Consider the following 21474-nt stretch of genomic DNA (forward strand, 5'->3'; position numbering starts at 1 on the left):
GTTCACTTCCTTGTAACCTCTCCCCCCCCACCGCCCTCAAAAAAAACTTTTCTCCCAGACTGCTCTCTTCCATAGCCTAGCCAGGGGGTAAAAGAAATTGTGAGGAGAAAAGCCACAGGCTGAGATAGTTAATCTCTCTACACATGTAGCCCTTTCACTTAAAAATATATAAATAAATTGGGCCCCATACCTTCCACAGTATGTAACTGAGGGAGACCTGAATATAAAGACAGGAATCTAGCACTCCTTGTAGTTTGAGCCTGATTAGAAGAACTATTAGCATTAGGAGTGTGAAAGTACCAAATATGAAACTCTGATTCTATATATAATGTAATGAGTGGCTATTTTCTTGTAATAGATTATATCCTTTACAGTTTGAATCTGATAAGAAGTATTAGCCAGATAGTGAAACTAATCATGTGCTATTGATAGCTTTCTGTCTGTCACTATATTTTGAAACATGATGGGTGCAAATTAGTAGATTTTTCTCTTCCTCACAGTGATACCCCACCTGTCACCTCAATAGCATTTCATCAAGCTGAAACTGAGTGATGGAGTGGCAGGTGTTATATTTTCCCTGCTGCTGCAAGAATTTTACATTTTTGGCATGAGGGAAGAACATTTATGGAAAGTCAAGCCATGCATTAATTCTGAGGTAATAAAATCCATGCATAGAGACCTATCTCCGTTTCATGTGGGAGATTTTGAAATCACCAAATCATAAAGGATTTTTAAAAAAACCCCACAACATAGGGATTTTGATGTGTGACCATTAGACAATGCCTTCCAGGTGGCTAAATAGCCCTCTTCACGTTACAGTGAATGCATGTATAACCTTCATTGTAATAAAAGAGCCAATTCACATTCACTTCACAAATGAAACCAGGTACCAGGATCTGGGTAAACGTGGGGTTTCAGTCAGGGCCTTTTTTGGAGAAAAAGCCCAGCAGGAACTCATTTGTGCATTAGGCCACACACCCTGAAACTACCATTGTTTCACAAAGGGCTTTTTGTAGAAAAAGCCCAGCAGGGACTTATTTGCATATTAGGCCACACTCCCTGATGCCAAGCCAGCCAGAACTGCGTTCCTGTGCATTCCTGCTAAAAAAAAAAGCCCTGGTTTCAGTCACAGGTTCAGCTATATATGCATTGAATGTAACGTAAGAAATCTATAAAGAAAATCAAGTGTACACTATCACAGATTGTATGTGCATTCACTGTAACTTGTGAACAGGGCTAGTATGCTTGCAGTATCAGAGGGTCTAGTGCTCAACAGTGAGTGGATATTTGCTTCTCTGGGCTGAAAAAGTGAGCCACTGCTGCTATTTAGTGATGGAAGCATTAAAGTAAGATGGAGTTGAAGAATCCTTTTAGACATATAAAACAAAATCAGGCACAATTATTTAGCTTGCAAAAACCAATGGTATAACTGATATATTTTCCTATAATCATCATCAAAGGTTTGTTTTCACATTTCACAATTATTCATAAATACAATGAATGAAAAATCCAAAAAATGAAAACATCCGCACAGACATCCCAAAAACAATCTCTTACATTTTATTGCATTTTTAAAATTATCCTTGTTTTGAAAATAACTTCTTGAATTATAATTTCGTGTATCTGTCTTCAAGTTTAGGAAGGATCTATATCAGTGCAAATTCCATGACCCATCCAACCAAGTCTTTCTCTCTCTGGTTTAAATACCTTTCAGTGCAAATAACTTATTTCTGGAATTTACTTAGCTGGTTAAAGCAGATGAAAATTACAATCTTATGACTGCCAGTAATGACGTATTCCAAACTATCAACAAATAGTGTGACTGACATGTCTGATTTTATATGCTTTCACATTATCCAATTGCTTTCTGCAGGGCTAACTGAAATCTGTCTCCTCTAACAATGAAATCAATGGAAGATCAGGTAGTACAGGAAGAACCAGGGTACCAAGATGATGAGGTATAGATGCCAAGTTAATTTATCAGCAGTTCTTAACCTCTTAAGCAACATTTAATGTTAAAAAAACTGTTATAAACAATTATAGAATAATAGATAATTATTTTTTGCTTAAAATAAAATATGGGTGGCTATATATCAAAATAACCAGAATTTTGTGTGTTTTTTTAAACTTAGGAATCCTTTTTCCAGGACATTGATCTATTACAGAAGCATGGGATTGTAAGCCTATTTCAGTACATTCAGCATACACGCAGACAGTGGAAAACACTGCTTGTTGTGTTCAAGCGCCTGACCTGACTGTCTCTACAGATCATCCCTCCATTAATTCAAGGATTGTTCAGTTATGTTTATGGATTTGTGTTCATGGGTTTATATACCTGCCATTTTATCCCACATGGCTTACATTCCTGGCTGACACTGCCAATCCTTCCCAACTCCCCCATCCTTATTCTTCTCTGCTGGAGTGCTGACCACTGTTATGTACCATTTTTAAGATGTTTTAAGTCTCCAGGATGATTTTATGTGCAGACTAATATCAGCTTTCTATTGGTTGTGTAAATACCTTAATTTTGATAATCTTGTAAAAGAGTAAGGCCAAAACATCACATTCATCAACTGATGTTCCTCTACCCTCCCATCCCTTTTTCTAATTACTTAATTTGTATAATGTTTACAACAAAGTATTAAAAACAGTTAACAAATTTTAGTCAGTAAAACAATAACATTATAATACTAAGAATAGCAGATATTTTTGACCAGCTTATTTTTATTTGTTTTCAAATTTATATTCAGATTTACTTATTTTGCAGAATGCAGCTGATATCAAAAAGCTGAAATCGGTGGGCATTTGTACAATTAAAGGAATTCAGATGACAACAAGGCGGGCACTATGCAATGTGAAGGGGCTTTCAGAGACCAAAGTAGAGAAGATTAAAGAAGCAGCCAACAAGCTTATAGTAAGCCAAAGCTACTGCTTTTATTAGGGTTTGTAGAATCTTTCGGGATCAAGTGCCGTGTTCTACTGGAGAAAGTTTTCCTTCCAGACGTTTCGTTCTCAGCTGCGGAGAACATCCTCAGTGGCGTTGCAGCCGGAGCAGGCGCTCAGACCTTCTTGGCTGCTGTGCATTGAGTGGGGCCAGGGCTGCTGGAGAGCTGCTATTTCTAGGCTGGAGGGGGTGTGATGAAAGTGCCCCTTTCATCACACCCCCTCCAGCCTAGAAATAGCAGCTCTCCAGCAGCCCTGGCCCCACTCAATGCACAGCAGCCAAGAAGGTCTGAGCGCCTGCTCCGGCTGCAACGCCACTGAGGATGTTCTCCGCAGCTGAGAACGAAATGTCTGGAAGGAAAACTTTCTCCAGTAGAACACGGCACTTGATCCCGAAAGATTCTACAAACCCTAATGATGTTACCAGCCGTGAAAACCTGAAATCTTTGATACTACTGCTTTTACTTAACAATTATAAGTAATCTTTTGAGCACTTCCAACTGGCAGTGTTAGAATAACTATAGGGTGGATGCTGACTTGGGCAAATGGAGCTAGACTGCCTCCCCTCAACCACTGCAACCTACTTTGAGCCTTGACATTATGCCCTGAGAGTTAGTGGACCACCAAAAACAGGATTGGGCAAAGGGTGGGGGTCTGTAGTAATGGGGGAATCAGCAAAAATTACCTCCCCCTTCTACCACAGACACAAGTGCTTCTTCAAGCAGAAAATGTTAGGATTCAAGGTGTATTTATTAAACAATACTATCAATGTTATTTATATCAGAACTCTTTTCTACTATGGAGCTCCAGGTGGCATAAATAGGGTTCCCAAGATGTTCCACTGTCCTGTGAGTTCCCAGTTGAAACTTGGATTCCAAGGCATGCAGGGGCCTGGTTCTAATTGAGACCCAGCACATAAAGAGAAGGGGCTTACTCCCTCCACCCCACCTTCCCAACCTGCATTTTTTTCCTAGATCCAATCAGTTTAGATCTGGGGTGTCAAACTAAATTGTTATGAGGGCCGGATCTGACATAAATGAGACCTTGTTGGGCCAGGCCATGTGTGTCATAAAATGTAATGCTGGGTAGTAGAGATATAAACTTTATAAAGGACACAGACTAACACAAAGATTTTTAAAAGCTTAAAATAAAACATGCTTAATACATTAGCACTCATTGATCTTAAAGGTGCTTTCTTTGTACCTCTCCAGTGTGATCCAGAAAACTGGGCAAGGGAAGCTCTGGCTCATTCCTTCCTTCCCCAGGGGACCAGGAGGGAAAGGAGCCTCGGCCGATAGCAGGAAGAAAGGCTTGGCTCAGTAGTTCTGCTGTGCAATTGAGAGAGCCTGTCAAAGCAAGCTATTCCTCCTCCCTTCCTCCCCAATGGAGGAGCCTCAGCCAATGGAGAAAATAGAGGCTTTGCTCTGTAGCTCCTGTGTGTCTGAGCAAACCTTGCAAAGCAAGCTGTTATGCAGAAGGAAGCAAGAGAGAGAGAGAAGGAAGCAGATGACAGCCAGTTGCTTGGGGGCCTGATAGGAGCCCTCCAGGGGCCTGATTCAGCCTCTGGTCCACATGTTTGACACCCCTGGCTTAGACTGTGCTCTGTGAATGGTGGGGAAGAGCAAGGTGAGTGTGTGAGTCTGGCAACAGGCTGTTTTCATCAAGGACAAACCTCAGTATCTTGTGACGTTCAAATGCAGCATAATTCTTTAATCAAGCTGTTTGAGTTAAACCCATCTAAAGCCAAATAACCCATTTTGTTTGCTTCATGTTTCCCCAAGGAACCAGGATTTCTGACTGCTTTTGAGTACAGTGAGAAGCGCAAGAGAGTATTCCATATCACCACAGGCAGCCAGGAATTTGAGTGAGTAAACAGGAAACATTGCTGTTTAACTTCTTCCCTACACAGTTTCTGTTTGTTTGCTAGTTTTATTCAAACTGTAAGCTTTGTTGGTCTTAAAGGTGCCACAGGATTCCAATTTCATTGTATTGCTTCAGACCATCACAGCTGCCCACCTGGATCTTTCTTTTCTGAGGTCATCTTTTGAGTCTGAAGATCATTCTTAGCTGAATATCCTAGTCACATCAAATGTCACAGTATCAACTCTACAGAACGTATTATTTCTGTGTATACATAATAAAGACATTTTAAAATAACAAGCACTTCCTTCTTTAAAGTAACCAGCAGGAGCCAGCCAACTGCTAACACAATTCCATACTGTTCCAAAATGCTGCCCCTCTAATCTCAGAAAAATTTTACTTGAAGCAAAAATCCTTTCACGTTGCTTTTCTATACCTTGTTTTGCTTACTTTCTCTTTCTCCCTCCCATCTACTCCTCTAGTAAACTGCTAGGAGGTGGGATTGAAAGCATGGCCATCACAGAAGCCTTTGGAGGTCAGTAGTGGAATACACTAGACATACTAATTTTAAAAGACTGCATTTGTAAGCAGATTTATCATGGGGGAGGGGGCATTGTCTTGGGCCTTACATTCACAAATTGCCTCAATAGACATAACATTATCTACAAATAAGGTTATACTAAGAGTCACAGAGATACTTGTTTGTTAACAGCATTGATTTCTTAAATGTAAACATTTAGGGTTTGCAACTTTAGGCTGCAAAATTCCTGGAGATTTGATGGTGGAGCCTGGGTAGGGCATGGTTTGGAGAGGGACCTCAGCCAGCTAGGTTGCCAATCTGCAGGTGGGAGCTGGAGGTCTCCCAGGCTTACAATTAGAGATGCCAGAAAAAAACTAGAGAAACCAACCTCCAGGTGGGACCTGGGGATCCCCCAGAATTACAACACATCTCCAGACTACAGAGATCAGTTCCCCTGGAGAAAATGAATGCTTTGGAGGATCATTAGAGTGGCCAGGTCCCCCTTGGCTATAAGATTTGCCAGATCCAAGTTGGGAAACTCTTGGCGATTTGGGAATGGAGCATGGGGAGGACAGGGACCTCATTGCCATAAATCCCACCTTCCAAAGCATCCATTTTCTGTAATTCCTGTAATTCTGGGAGATACCCAAGTCCCACCTGGAGGCTGGCATTCCTAAAACAAAACCATATGCAGTGAGAGGAGCTAACCCTGCTATCTCCTTATTTCACTGCAATCTGTTGCTTTGAGCAGTTTTTGGAAAACTTATAAATAAATACACATGGATACTCCCTGTCATCTCTGTGTTATCCCTTACATCTGTTTGGAGCCTTGGCCAGAAGATCCAAAGTTCACAGAAATCCCAAGGAAACAATATGCAAGATCCAGATTTGCTTACAATGAAATTTTAATAAATCATCAAACTTACAGAAATGGCAGGCTAACTTCAGTTCACTGGGACTTGAACATGCACACAGTGAAGCCAGCCAAAACTCAAGACAAGACACATAGCTAAAAGGATGCACTTTATATCCTAATTGCTGGCTACAAGTCAAGAATAGCATAATCAAAAGTACACTCTAGACAATGAGAAAAGCCAAGCCATATCTTGCACCTGGTACTCAGTGGAGGAGGAAAACAAGTCAGGTTTCTAAATAACTCTGGAGAGTGTGAATGAACAAGCTCCCTTTGGAGTGGCCTCCCAGCCATCGTGCCAGGCAACTAGAGGTCAGCCAGGAACTAACAGAACTACAAAATGGGGTTACAAAGGCTATACAACCTCTTAAGTTCCTGCAATAAAAGACAGATTAGCTAGCAGGAAAAATATGTTCAAGATAACTTAAGTGTGATATTACTACTAATGTAGATATGGTGTTCATTGTACACACTTGAATTAAGAGACACTGCAGTAATGAAATTAGGTGCCTAATTTTATTTGGGTGCCTAATTTTATCTACCAAATTTTGATGAAAGCACAGTTTTAAAAATGACTACACTGTCACTGATAAGGAAAAAAGTAAAAAAAAAAGAGTTAAAGTTGCACAAAAAGGTATTTCACACTTCAGAGTAATATGTATCGTTTTGATTCTGAATTCAGCATGTATGTGGCATATATACAAATGTTCATACAATATATAACTGTACATTATAATTATTTATATCCAATATGAGTTGTGTTCCAGAAATAGGGAGCCCTAGTGTTGCTGGCCTTCAGGTCGGGCCTGGAGATCTCCCGCTTTTACAAGTGATCTCCAGCTGGGAGAGATAAGCTCCCCTAGAGAAAATGGCCACTTCGAAGGATGTCCTCTATGCATTGTTCCATGCTGAGGTCCCTCCACTCCCCAAACCCCACCTTCTCCCAGATCCACCCCCAAAGTCTTCAAGTATTTTCCAACACAGACCTGGCAACCCTAGGAAGCCCTCACTCCTGGTTGGTGCCAATGTTGTTAGAAATCCTGATCACTTTTGAATGCATTTGTCTGCGTGACAGTACTGGCTTCTGGGCTATGATATGCAGAATAGAATGCCCCCCCACCCCAAAAAATAGTAGAGAGTGAAAGATAAAAATATTTTGGCTTTTTGGAAAAGTGTAGAGCTGCCACCTCCAGGTTGAAAAATTCCTGGATATCTGGGGGGTAGAGCTCGGGGATGGGGTTAGGTAGGGGAGGGATCACAGTGGAGGATAATGCCATAGACACAACCCTCCAAAACAGCCACATTCTCCAGGGGGGTATAATCAACAAAAAGGGATCACAGTTAATAAGACAGGTAATACAAAAACCAACTACTGTGATGTGGTAGCTAACAATATTTATTAAAATAATTTTAAAACCCAGATGCTCATATAGGACTTTTTTTTGTCATATTGAAATGTGAAAATGGATCTCTGTCATAATATGAAATACAAAAAGATATTTGCAAAGGTTTTTAAATGATTTTAATAAATATTGTTAGCCAGCACATCACAGTAGTTGTTTTCTGTATTACATTCTCCAGGGGAGCTGATCTCTATAATCTGGAGATCAGTTGTAATTCCAAGGGATCTCCAGGTCCCACCTGGAAGTTGGAAACCCAACGTCTTGGAGAGTATTCTTAGTATTCCTGTAGTTTGCAAAATGTCAATGTTTACTCTTCCTTTTCATTAGAATTCCGAACAGGGAAAACTCAGCTTTCTCATACTCTTTGTGGTATGTATAACAATCATATTGAGAATTTTACCTTTTGTGTTGGAAGGCACTTGCACAATGATTTTAAAATAATCTGATCATACTAAAATAAATGTTGCTACAACAAGATATTTTGACCACAGAGATCTGAAATATACTTGTTTTATGTCATACTGTTTTTTTTAATGCTATCAGATTTTTGTTAGTATTTCTAGAACACATATATAAACTAGGGGCTGTATAGGCAGCAAAGCAAAAGATACAGGCCATTTATCTTTTGCTTTGACACACATGAGACAGAAAATGGTGGTAAAAGGTGAAAGATGTATGTGATCTGTAGAGATGTTGGGATTAGCAGAAATGATTAAACTTACTTCTTTAATAAAAGAAAATACATTATTTACTTTTATTGCTAAGTGGAAGCCCCTAATTGACTTTGTGCATCATAAAGAAAAAAATTTACTTGATAATATGTGGATTTGAAGAGTAATATCACGTTTATACAGGATAGAGGGAAAAGGTTGGGTGAAAGATTATGGTTAAGAGGAATAAGTTGGAATGTGATAATAAGTGATTGTATTTTGCTTTGCTGCCGAGATATTACTTGGACTTGGTTAAACAGCTAAGATATGTTTCTCTGTGCTATTTTATTTTTTCCTTTTTCTATTTCTATTTTTGTTTTTATTGTTTATATATTTTCTTCTCAATTTTTCTTGTTTTGTGTGTGTGTGTATTAAACTGGGAATGGAATGGTAGGAAATTATAAATTTAAAATATCACAGGAAGGCAGAGACGTGTTTCTATCAAGTGTCTATACAGGAGGAACATATATAAGGTATCCCTGTATCTTTTTAAAACAGTGGACTGATGATAGCAGTAGCTTTTGCCTTGTTAAACAAGAAGGCACATGATTCAGCAACATGAAGTAGGTAGAGGTCTGACCAATGTCTGATGGGAGACTTCCCAGGTATTGTTGTGTCCTTAATGCTAGATATCAACATAAGGAGGCAACACAGTTTCAAACAGAAGTGCATTTTAATAACTCCAGTTCTTCCTCTGTCTGGAGCTGCAGTGAGAACAACTTCCTTTCTTCCTCTTCCTGCCCACACCAAATCCTGGAGTGGATGAGGACAGTCTAAATAAAACAAGGGCCTAGCTCTAGACTGAAGGAATAGAGTGTCAAAACACCATAACACCACAGGTCAACACCACCACATCAACATATCTTAAGTATCTAACCATGCATATAATTGTTCCCAGTGTTTCCTTGCTGCTTCTTTAGTTTTCCCAGCCAACAGCTGGGATAAGTAGTCTATTTCCACCGTTTCCAAAATTTTCTCTAGCAAGTCCGATCTTGTTGGTATCTCCCACAGTTTCCATTTTTGCGTCAGAAGAATTCTGGCCACTGTGTTCATATGAACTATTAAATGTCTCATCTCTCTTGTATAGTCACTCAGATATATGTTCAATAAAAATAATTCTGGTTTGAATTGAATCTGTGTCTTCAATATTTTTTTGTAAAAGTTCATGTACCATCTTCCAATAGCCTTTCACCACTTCACAGGTCCACCACATATGGTAAAATGAGCCTACATATTTCATACATTTCCAGCAGTTATTATATTAGAATACATTTTAGAAAGTTTCTGAGGAGTTACATACCATCTATAAAACATTTTATAGAGATTTTCTTTAAAGGCTACTGTGACATCTCCCATTCTTCTAACATAACATTACGACCCACATTCTTTGCCCACTGAACCATGCAGTCTTTTACAGTCGCATCTTGCATTTTCATCTGTAATAAATATGAATACAATTTCGAAATCAATTTCTCTTGAGGACCCAAAAAGAGTTTATCAAACAAATATTGTTCTCTATTAAAGCCTATTGTCTTGTCTTTAGCATATCTGGATTCTATTTGTGTTCTCATCCACCAGCTCATTCTAATACCACTATCTTCAAGTTCGTCTTTTGTTTTCAGAAGGTTATCTTTTTTCAACAATTCTTCATACCTGTAAATCTGGTTTGGATTTAGATGATTTGGTAGTGTGAATGCTTCCACTGGAGACACCCATCTTGGAATTTTCTGATAAATTCTAGATTTTAACCAAGTCCAGGTGTGATACAGAGATTTCCGAAACCAATGGTTCTTGAAATAGGGGTGTCCTTCTAACCTTTGATACCACAACTATGCATGCCAACCCAACGTAAGATCATGTCCTTCTAACAGTAGCTATCTTCTGTTATTCAGTAAGACCCAATCTTTCAGCCAAAGTAGAACTGAAGCTCTGTAGTACAATTGCCAATCAGGTAAACTCAAGCCTGCCCTTGTTTTAGAGTCTTGTAGCAGTTTCAATTTAATTCTTGGTTTTTTCTTTCACCAAATAAACTCAGAAATCATTTTGTTTAATTCTTGAAAAAACGCATTGGTCAACAGCACCGGTATAGTTTGAAATAAGAACAGCAATTTGGCAAGATATTCATTTTTATTGAAGCTATTCTTCCCATTAATAAAATATTCAAAGCTTGCCATTTTTCTAAATATTTTTTAATCTCTTTGAGAAGTTTATCATAATTATCTGTCTTTAAATTGCTGCATTTGTTTGAAATATATATGCCTAAATATTCCACTTTTTTCTCATAAGAAAATCCTGATTTTTGTTGGAGTAAATGAATTGAATCTGCTGTCATATTTTTGGCTAAAAACTTCATTTTTGCATAATTTATCTTCAGGCCTGCCCAATAGCCAAACTGCTCAACTTTATTTGTCAGGGAGTCAATTGAGTCTAGTAGTTGTTCCAGAATAAAGACCAAGTCATCTGCAAATGCTCTCAATTTATATTGCTTGCCCTTGATCACTGCCCCTTTAATATTTGGGTCTTCTCTTATTTGGGTATTCAATATCTCCAAACATAAAATAAATAAGAGTGGTGATAATGAACAGCCTTATCTTGTACCTTTTTGAATGGGAATCGAGTCTGATAATTGATTGATTGATTTGATTTATATCCCGCCCTCCCCACCGAGGTGGGCTCAGGGCGGCTTACAACATAAAAGCATAGAACAATAACATTAATAAATATTAGAATACATATTCAATAATTTACAGTAGTTAAAACAATTAAGACAGTTAAGACAAAGGAACAGAAACAATCTATTAATTTGGTGTTAATCTGATGGTAACGGGCTTCCTCCGAAGTTCTTAAATGCCAGTCAGTTGTATGCTAACCGGAAGAGGACAGTCTTGCAGGCCTTGCGGAACTGTCCAAGGTTCCTCAAGGCCCTCACTTCATCTGGTAACTGGTTCCACCAGCAGGGGGCTGTAATTGAAAAGGCCCTATCTCTGGTCAATTTCAGTCAGGCCTCCTTCGGCCCGGGGATTACTAGCAGATTTTGTGATCCAGATCTAAGTACTCTCTGGGGAACATGTGGGGAGAGACGGTCCCTAAGGTTGATAGGTCCTAGACCATATAGGGCTTTAAAGGTAATAACCAGCACCTTGTAACAAACCCGGTATACTATTGGCAGCCAGTGCAGTTCCTGCAGTCCCAGCTGAATCCATTCACCATCACCTTTGCTGATTGGAGAGAATATATTGATTGTATTGCCCTTAAAAAGGATTCACTGCATTCCATCCCCTTCAATTGCTGTATCATGAATTGCCAAGAAACATTGTCAAAGGCCTTTTCTGCATCTAGGCATATTAATGTCAATTGTTTCTCCGAATGATTCTCATAGTAATCAATTATATTGCATATTGTTCTAACATTATCTTTCAAGTATCTTCTAGGAAGAAATCTTGCTTGGTCTTGATGTATGATGACCGAAAGAACTTTTTAAAATCGTTGTGCCAATATATAGGCAAAGATTTTATAGTCCACATTCAACAGAGAGATTGGTCTAAAGTTCTTTATATCTTTCAGGTCTGCACTCTCTTTTGGAATTAGAGATATTGTTGCTTCTTGCCAAGAATTTGGAATATCTGCTTCTTTTTGTATCACTTCCATGAATTTTTTAAATCGTTTCAATAAACAATCTTCAAAAGCTTTGTAATATTCCGCTGGAAGGCCATCTGGACCCGGTGATTTAGCATTCTTTTGCTCTGTGCAGTACCATTATTTGTCACACACCTCAGCAGCTAATCTGTTGTTTTGATTCATGGAGCCTTTGTAACTTGAAACACAGTGATGGATTTATAAAACAGCAGTGTCTCCTAGACTATAACCTTCTCATTTGGTTATTTCCTTGTGACACTGTGTTATAATGGGTAGGATTCAGTACAAGGGCATTGTGAAGCCCTCGCAAGGATCCACCACTCTCCCCTCCCCTCATCAGCCATTTCCAACCCCAGGAAAGTTTATTCTCAAAGTATCTCAGGGCAGTAATCACTGGGCAGGTTAGGAGGCCACAGCAGAGAGGGAGAAAGGAACAGTGAGAGAACAGTTGCCCCCTTTCCACTGCATCCTCTTGACCTACAAGGCTATTATACCATGTGGAGTAAACCTTTCTGAAATTGCAAGTGACTGCTGTGGGGAGTGGAAAACTGAGATCATCAGCAACTCTCCATGCCTTTCACTGACAGATTATGAGATCTAACCTACTACAGTATGCTCCTTTACAGTATATTTAGGAGAAAAGTGTGAATGATTTGAGACTCCACATACACATTACAAAGCCCTTGTGTTTGTTGAGGAGCAATAAAAAGACATTGTATTACATCTACAATGAGAGTTTTGTGCCTCCAATTAGGGTTGCCAACCTCCAGGTGGAACCTGGAGATCTCACACTTTTACAACTGATCTCCAGTTGGCAGAGACCAGCTCCCCTGGAGAAAATGGCTGCTTTGAAGGGAGGACTCTATGGTATTGTACCATGATGAGGCCCTTCCCCTCCCCAAACCCCACCCTCTCCCAGATCCACTCCCAAAATCTTCAGGTATCTTCCAACACAGACCTGGCAACCCTATCCCAGATGTACACTTGCTGTTTCCATTTGTGGCCAAAGCATGCAGGAAGAAGTGGTTGTAGCATTTCCCCCTTCTGTTTCATGTCCTCAAACTACCATGGACCTGCAATTGTCCCTGTTGTAAAAATAATGTTACTTATGTGGCTCATAAGTTTCACAACAGAACCAATAGTGGCTCCATGGAGCATTTTGAGGATCTGAAAACAGTAGAGGACTGGCTACAGGCACTTCTCCCTGTATTCTGTGGTCACAAATGTGAAGAGCTAGTGAGTATCTGGGAGGCACAAAACTCCCAACAAACATGAGGACTTTGTAATATGTAGATAGACCCTTAATGTAAATGTGCAGGCTTCTATGTTTCTTACCTACTTAATTGGAAACATGTTGTACATCAGCCTGAGCTGGGCTCACAACCCGAGTCTGAGTTGGAGTCAGGCAGTTTCCCCTCTGACAAAGAGCTGCTGGTGGGACCTCTGCCAGCAGCTCAGGCACAAGACCCTGCTGCTGAAAGCTTTCCAGCTGACAGAGGCTGGCCTGTGACACTTCAGTCATTGGCAAACCAAAGTCCCTCCTCAGTGGATCAAAGAAATACCTGCAGCTGGTCTGGAGCTGTCAGAGACTGAGCCAAGAGATCAAGCCTCTACAGCTGAAGCAGAGACCTCAGAAGCAATTAGCCGGACTGCAGAGGCTAATCCCAGCCCTCCTGACTCCCCCAGGCAACGCTGGGCTAAAAGACACAGGGAGCTCCAAACAAGGTTGTAATGCACTGAGTTCGGAGGCATTCAGAAGGTAACATACTTTATTGGCGAGTACATCACAAAGACAACATGGCGGGGCCGAGTCCCCTATTATATACATTACCTGGAACAACCCTCTTCCTGGTCAGGGCCAATCCTGACCAGTTAAACTTCCCGCCACTGATCGTCATAGGCGGGCTGCGTTCATCCCTTCTAGTCACTGCCTACAGGCGCACTGCGCTGTACTATCCGGGGACGAACGCAAGACACGACACTCCTCCCCCCCCAGTTCAAGATACATAGTCTTCCAAATAAGCAGGTGGCCGCTGCACCCTGTGCGACCGCCGAGGTTCGATCTGGGGAGCTGGGCTTGCGGCCAGGGGTTCTGTAACTGCTGGTCCCTTGCTGTGGGGCGAGGTCGGCAGAGCATTGTCCCGAGCCTGCGGAGGTATCTCCCCCGCTGGAGAGGGGTCATCCCTGTCCCTGTGAGGTTCCTCCACCCGTGAAGCCGGCAAGGCCGGCAGGGTAGCTTCTTGTGGTGGTTCCGTGCTCTCCCCGTTCCCCACTTCCTCTGGCCCTGCTGGTTCCTCCGGCGGGGTGCGGTGGTGCAATTGGTCTATGTGTCTGCAAAGGAGCTGCCCCCACTCTGACAAGACCTTGTATGAACAGCACCCAGTGACCCGCAGCACCCTTGCTGGTATCCACACCAGCCTGCTCGCAAAGTTTTTCGCATAGACCGGATTCCCCGGAAAGAACACCCTTGTGGCCTCCCTGGTCTCAGGGAAGCAGCGGAGGTCCAGGCCCAGTCAGGGTACAACCTGGTGGTTAACCTCCTGCCCATGAGCAGCTCGGCAGGGCTTACACCCGTAGCCGGATTAGGGGTGATCCTGTTCCCAAACAGGAAGGCAGACAGTCAGTGATCCCAATTCCCTTGCATTATTCACTCCAGGGCCTCCTTGGTGGTGTGAACCATGCGCTCCAGTTGGCCATTAGTGGCCAGGTGAAAGGGAGCGGACCGTATGTGGCGGATGTGGTACCTATGTAGGAACTCCTGGAACTCCCTGGAGGTAAAAGCAGTACCGTTGTCCATCACTATGGTTTCAGGGATCCCATGGGTAAAAACCCTCCATAAGGCTCTGACTGCGGCCGTGGTGGAGGTGGAAGCCACGAGAATCACTGCTAGCCACTTCATGTAAGTGTCCACCAAGATAAAGAATATTTGCCCTTGGTATGGCCCTGCAAAGTCTAGGTGTAGTCGGGACCACGGCACCCGATTAGATTCCCAGCGGTGAACTGGGGCGCCGGGCGGAGAAGGCTGGAACTCTTGGCAGGGCTGGCACCTTCTAACCCACCCCTCTATCTCTTCATCCATCCCTGGCCACCAGACGTAGCTCCGCGCCAGGGCTTTCATACGTACTATTCCAGGGTGCGTCATGTGCAAGGCTTCGAGCACCTGCTTCCGGAGTGGGCAGGGGGACCACCACTCTGCTACCCCAGGGAATGCACCCTTTGTGTAAGGAAAGTTCCTCCCAGCAAGAAACAAAAGGCCTGAATTCAGCGTCCAATTTGCTTATGGGCCAACCCCTCCCCACCCAGTCCAAAACACGTGCAAGGATGCGGTCTCTACCCGTGGCTACCTCTGCAGCGTGGAAGGGCCTCTCCAGTAGAGACTCCAGAAGCATCATGTGGTGAGCTGGGGCTGGATCGAGGTCCATCACCAGCAGCAGAAGGCAGCTGAGGGCGTTGCCGTGTCCCATCGCTTTGCCAGGGCAGAAGACAAGCTTGTACGTGTATGAATTGAGGAATTCGTTCCACCTCAGGACCTGCTGCGATAGGATGTGCGGCGTCTGGCAGTCCAGGGCAAGGAGGCCGAGCAGCGACTTGTGGTCCGTGGTAATGGTGAAGCGCCTACCATACAGGGAGCTGTTGAATTTGTATACACCTGCCATGATTGCCAATGCCACGCCTGTTTGGGTGTAGTTGCGCTCTGCCTGGGTCAATGTCAGGGAGTAATAGGCCATGGGGACTTCTCTCCCGTCCAGGAGTTACAGCGCCCACCCTGTAAGGGGAAGTGTCGCAGGCCAGAATCACCGGAAGGGAATCATCAAAATGGTGGAGCACTTCATTGGAAACCAAGATGTCCTTGATCGCCTGGAAGGCGGCGGCCTGCTTTTCCCACCAGATCCACGGGGCACCCTTATCTAGGAGTCTATGTAGGGGTTCAGCGAGGGCTGCTTTATGGGGCAAGAATGAATGATAAAAGTTCAGGAGCCCTAAAAAACGTGGAAGCTCCGCTTTGCACATGGGGGCCAGGGCCTGGACTATCGCCCTAGTCTTGTCAGTCGTTGGGTGGATTCCTGCAGCATCCACTGCAAACCCCAGGAACTCCATCCTTGGCACACCGAGAGAGCACTTCTCCCATTTCACCTTGAGATCTGCATTCTGGAAACGGCGGAGCACCGCTCGCAGGCGGCGGCTAAACTCATCGGCATTGGGTGCTGCTATCAGAACGTCATTGAAAAAAAGTTGTACTCCAGGAATCCCTTTAAGGAAAGAATCCATTAAACTTTGGAAAATTCTCAGAGCCACGCTAACCCCAAATTCTAGCCTCCGTACCTTGAAGGCACCCCGGAGTGTAACGATGGTCTGAGCCTCGGCCGTTCGCACATCCACCGAAAGTTGTTGGTATACTTGGGCCAGGTCCAACTTCCCGAAAATCTTAGAGCCGGCCAGGGAAGCGAGGACATGGCTGACCACTGGGACAGGGCAAGGGTGGTCCTGGAGTGTTTTATTAATTATGCATTTGTAGTCTGCACAAATGCACACGTCCCCATTTGGCTTTACCGGGGTGACTATGGGGGTTTCCCATGCTGCGTGGGAGAAGGACTCTAACACTCCCTAGGCCACGAGGCGGTCCAGTTCGGCTTCTATTTTTGGCTTAAGCACAAACAGAACCTGCCGAGCCTTCAGCTTTAACGGCTTTACCGTGGGGTCCAGCTGCAGCGTGATAGGGGGCCCCTTATAGGTTCCCAGAACTCAATCGAATACTTCCAGAAACTCCTGGCACACTTGGTCGAAACTGTGGGTCTGAATTTGGTCCGCCCCTACGATTTTGATGCCCAGGGGCTTAAACCAAGCCAATCCCAATAGGGTGGTGAGCTGACGCTTTACGACAAGTATGTCCAGAGCCCCCTTAAAGGTTTTGAACTCCACCCAAACTCTGGCCTACCCCCATGATCTGTACTGGGTTTTTCTGAAAGTCTCGCAATATGAACTCTGCGGGCCACAAGGGTAGCCGGTTGTGGGGGCAGAGTTTTCTGAAGGTCTCCTCCGAAATTATGGAGATGGAGGATCCTAAGTCCAATTCCATCAGGCAGGGGGCCCCTCAATTAAGACCAACACCTTGACCTTTTCTGGAGTGTCCAGGGGCAAGTTCATTACCTGGATGCTAGTTGAGGCTGTCGTGTGTGCATCCGTCAAGTCATGGTGTGAGGACTGGGACCTCCTGTTGGTTCTGGCCCTGCAAGCTCGGGCGATGTGGCCCACCTTTCTACAGCTTCTACAATCCGTGTTTCGGTAGGGGCAGTCTCGTCGCTCATGTGGATCTCCACAGCTAGCACACTTTGTGCTGGCCGGCTTCTCCACAGCCTTTGGTTGGGTTGATGGTTTCGGGCTGCCTTGTTGCTGGTGGCGAAGCTGGTGTGCCTCTTCTTCATCCAAGCCCTCCGAGATCAAGGCAGTGGCGGCCTGATGCGCAGATGGGCTGCTGTGCGTCTGTTCAAAGGCAGTCGCCTGTCAAAGGGCTTTCGGGAGGTCAATGTCTTTGTCCTCGTATGCCAGCAACTTGCGGCGCAGTTTCTCTTCCCTGACGCCCACCACAAAACGGTCCAGCAGGATCTCCTCCAGGTTTCCCGGAAAATCGCACCTCAGGGCTAACCCTCGTAGCTCTGAAAGATAGTTGGTGGCAGACTCAGTCTGCCTCTGCTGTCTCGTGTAGAACGCATGCCTGCGTGCAAGACAGGATGGCTGGGGCGCTAGGTGGTTTGTCACTGCCGTGACCAACTGGTTGTAGGTGGCCCTTGCGAGGGTGGTCAGTTCGATGAGTTACTTCATCAACTGGATGGTTTTCACCCCGCACGAACTCAGGAGGAGCTCCTTCTTCTCCACTGCTTCCTCCATTTTGTGCAGCTTGATGTAGTAGCTGAGCTGGTCCACCCATGATTCCCATAAGTCGGGCCGGGTGATGTTGAATTCCAGTAGGGTTTGTCCTGGAGCCACAGCCATGACACCGGTCACGTGTGGTGCAGACGCGCAGCAGCACTAGAGCTTCGTGCATGGGGCTTGCAGACAGCCAGGCGAAAGGCTGGCTGCTCAACAGGATCCGACCTTCATCGCCAGGCTAATGTACTGAGTTCGGAGACGTTCTGAAGGCAACATACTTTATTGGTGAGTACATCACAAAGACAACATGGAGGGGCCGTGTCCCCTATTATATACATTACCCGGAACAACCCTCTTCCTGGTCAGGGCTAATCCTGACCAGTTAAACTTCCCGCCACTGATCGTCATAGGTGGGCTGCATTTGTCCCTTCTAGTCACTGCCCGCAGGCACGCTGCGCTCCTCAGTGGATCAAAGAAATGCCTGCAGCTGGTCTGGAGCTGTCAGAGACTGAGCCAAGAGATCAAGCCTCTACAGCTGAAGCGGAGACCTCAGAGGCAATTAGCCGGACTGTGGAGGCTAATCCCAGCCCTCCTGACTCCCCCAGGCAACGCTGGGCTAAAAGGCACAGGGAGCTCCAAACAAGGTAGAGGAGTGATTGCTGGCGTCTGTCAAATGTGAGTGATGGCGGGATGGAGGTCAAGTGAAATGGCCAGGCTTGTTAGCAACAGCTTTATCAACAGCCAACAGAAGCAGAAAGGTTGTAGAAGCAAGAAGTGTCTCTGTGCTGATTCACCCACCCTTCAACTCCTGACTCTGTGTTCACCTTGACTATGACCCTTGGACTGACTTCAGACTCTCTGGCTCTTCTGAACTCCTGACCTCAGACCAGTATTGACTTGGCTACCTAGCTCTGACCCTCTGACCACTGGACTGATTGGATCTCTCACTCTCTGGCACTCTGACCTTGGAAATGGATTCTGGACTCTTGATATTTGCAATGTTTGTCTGCTGGGCACCCTGCCTGGCCCTTTTGGGGGACTGACCCATTACACACATTTCTAAATTGTGTCATGACCATGCTTTTGGAGGCTTGCCATAAAGGAAATCATTTGGATTACTTCTCAGCAGTCTTGAGAATTGGGATCTACCTCAGTGAATGAATGATGCCAGATATATATCTTTGAAATGTAGGTAAGATGCTAAAATAACAATATAGTAGGCTGATCCAAGTAGTCAGCTGTGTTGGTCTGAAGTAGTAGAACAAAATAGATGTCAAGTTTCACCTTTAAGACCAACTTAATTTTATTCAGAATGTAAGCTTTCGTGTGCTCTTTAAGCACACTTCATCAGATGAGGAATCCAGTACAGTGAGCAAAGCTACACATAGCTGATAGTCAGTGGCTCAGAATGCAAACTGGTACAAATTTAAGATCCAGTGACAGTATATTAAAATTATCTGGTAGAGAGTGGTTTAGAATGCAAAATGGTACAAATTTAAGATTCAATGACGGAATAGTAAAATTAACAAATTGAGCAAACCTTTGATCTGAGTATGGGCATGCAAAAGCAATAAAACAATAATATGTCAAAATGTGAGAATGCCTGTTAATGACTACATTAAGCCTGGGTCAAAAGGAAGATATTTATATCTCAGAAGATTTCCCATCCAACTAATTTATCTTTTAACATGTAACATACATATAATTTGCCATTAGGAGAAAAATACATTAGAATTAGTGGGAGATGGGTTCAGTATATGTAATGAGATAAACAGCCAATATCCCTGTTTGAGTATGTCAATACAGCTAAAAGAGAAATACATTGGATAGTGATGTTCTTGTCCACCTAATTTACGTTTTAACATGTAAACGTCATTCTAGTTTGCCATAGGAAAAAGGAATACAATAAAATATGCAATGCAATGCATATGCAATGAGATAAACAGCCAATATCCCTATTTTGAGTATGCCAATACAAAATATAGAGGTTGCCTCTATATTAAACTTGTTATTATCTTATCATATATTATAGTGACAGCCCAGCTTCCATCAACAGCTGGTTACACTGGTGGGAAGATTATCTTCATTGACACAGAAAACACCTTGTATCCTTTCTTTTAAGATTTAATAGTTAAAATAAATTGGTTGGAAGGCTTTCCTAGAATAAAACTGACAATTAAAAACTGTTATGAAACAGAGAAGATGCTTCAGGTAGGAGGTTTGAACTATCGAGCCATCTCTGTTAACCAGGTCTTTATAGGATTGGCAGCGCTAAGTTGGGAAATACCTGGAGATTTTGGGGGTGGAGCATGGGGAATGTGGGGACCTCGACAGAGTATGACGCCATACATTCCATCCGCCAAAGCTGCTATTTTCTGGAGGGGAACTAATCTTGGTTGTCTGGAGATCAATTGTAATAGCAGGAGATCTCCAGGTGCTACCTGGAGACTGGCAACCTTAGGTCTTTAGCTTCATGTGAGAGTACTAATGCAAATCAAGTACTTCACTTTAGCATGTGCACTGTCAGTGGATTTATTTGCATGAGTATATAAAAATGAATTAGACTAGGGAATCCTTAACTTCAAAATGCTTTAGTCGTCCTGACCGTCTTCGTGACATTGCTGATCGTTTCAATGTAGACCATGATGCAGTTCTGGATAATGTACTGTATGCACGAGCATACACTAGTAAGTTTATAACTGAAGATGACCTGGAAACCTTCTTATTTTGAGACTGCTATTGCCATCATTGTTGCTCTGTGCTGAAGAGTCACTAGGAATGTTCCTTCCATTTTTCACTTTGCAATTTAAGTTTTGTTTTCTTCTGCTGGTATTAATATGCCCAGGCCAAGTTTGTTTAATTAATATACATTCCATATATACTATTATTTTACTGGAAGTTCAATAAATAGTGCAATATATAAAAGTCATCCAGGTCACACCTCCCACTGGCTTGAGGAGAAAGGCTATGAGTAATTCATTGTTCTTCCTCCTTTCCAGTGGGAGGATTCCCTCCTCCCCTAATACTAGTGGTTCCTGCTTAGAAGCAATAAGGCTTTCATGGAATTCCAGTTTTGTGAAATTTGTAGCATCATGGCTGAAAAACTGGTTCAGTATTGTTCAGTCATGCCTGCTCCAGCTTTATACATGGGCACACACAAGAAGCTGAATCAGTCATTGGTTTCTCAAAGCCAGTATTGTCTATTCTGGCTCATTGGGATCTTAGGAAGAAGTCTTTCAAATCACTTATTACCTGATCCTTTTATCCAGTAATGGCAACCAAGGACTGACTGAACATTAGACCTTATACATGTAAAGCCAGTGTTCTGGTATGGAGCCATGGCCCATACCCTTCAGATTCATCTTATCCTTCCGTGGGAGCCCCTGCCACATTCCACTGGCTGGCCCACTGAGAAGAGAACCAGAATTGTAAAAAGGTAGCAGAGCTCCTCATCTAGGGCTGGCATGAAGATGCAGGCTTCCCACTCTAGAATCACCTTGTAATTCAGCTGGGAGAGGGATTGATGTTAAGAAAACTTCAACATTATTAATTTATTTATTACTTTAAATTTCTATCCCGCCCTCTCCGCAAGTAGACTCAGGGCGGCTGACAACATTCATA

General features: G+C 43.3%; 1 protein-coding gene across 1 annotated transcript in view; it reads left to right on the top strand.

The window, feature by feature from the left end:
- Positions 1-1890: 1890 nt before the first annotated feature.
- Positions 1891-21474, top strand: part of DMC1 (DNA meiotic recombinase 1) — a 30831-nt gene continuing 11247 nt past the window's right edge. Inside the window, exons 1-8 of the mRNA XM_060244584.1 lie at positions 1891-1958; positions 2133-2177; positions 2768-2914; positions 4725-4807; positions 5286-5338; positions 7967-8008; positions 19886-19958; positions 20449-20540. Of these exons, the coding sequence (XP_060100567.1) occupies positions 1902-1958; positions 2133-2177; positions 2768-2914; positions 4725-4807; positions 5286-5338; positions 7967-8008; positions 19886-19958; positions 20449-20540 (592 nt within the window). The 5' untranslated portion in view covers positions 1891-1901. The remainder of the gene's footprint in view (positions 1959-2132; positions 2178-2767; positions 2915-4724; positions 4808-5285; positions 5339-7966; positions 8009-19885; positions 19959-20448; positions 20541-21474) is intronic.

The sequence above is a fragment of the Heteronotia binoei genome, chromosome 8, assembly GCF_032191835.1.
Source record: "Heteronotia binoei isolate CCM8104 ecotype False Entrance Well chromosome 8, APGP_CSIRO_Hbin_v1, whole genome shotgun sequence".
In the NCBI taxonomy this organism is placed as follows: Eukaryota; Metazoa; Chordata; class Lepidosauria; order Squamata; family Gekkonidae; genus Heteronotia; species Heteronotia binoei.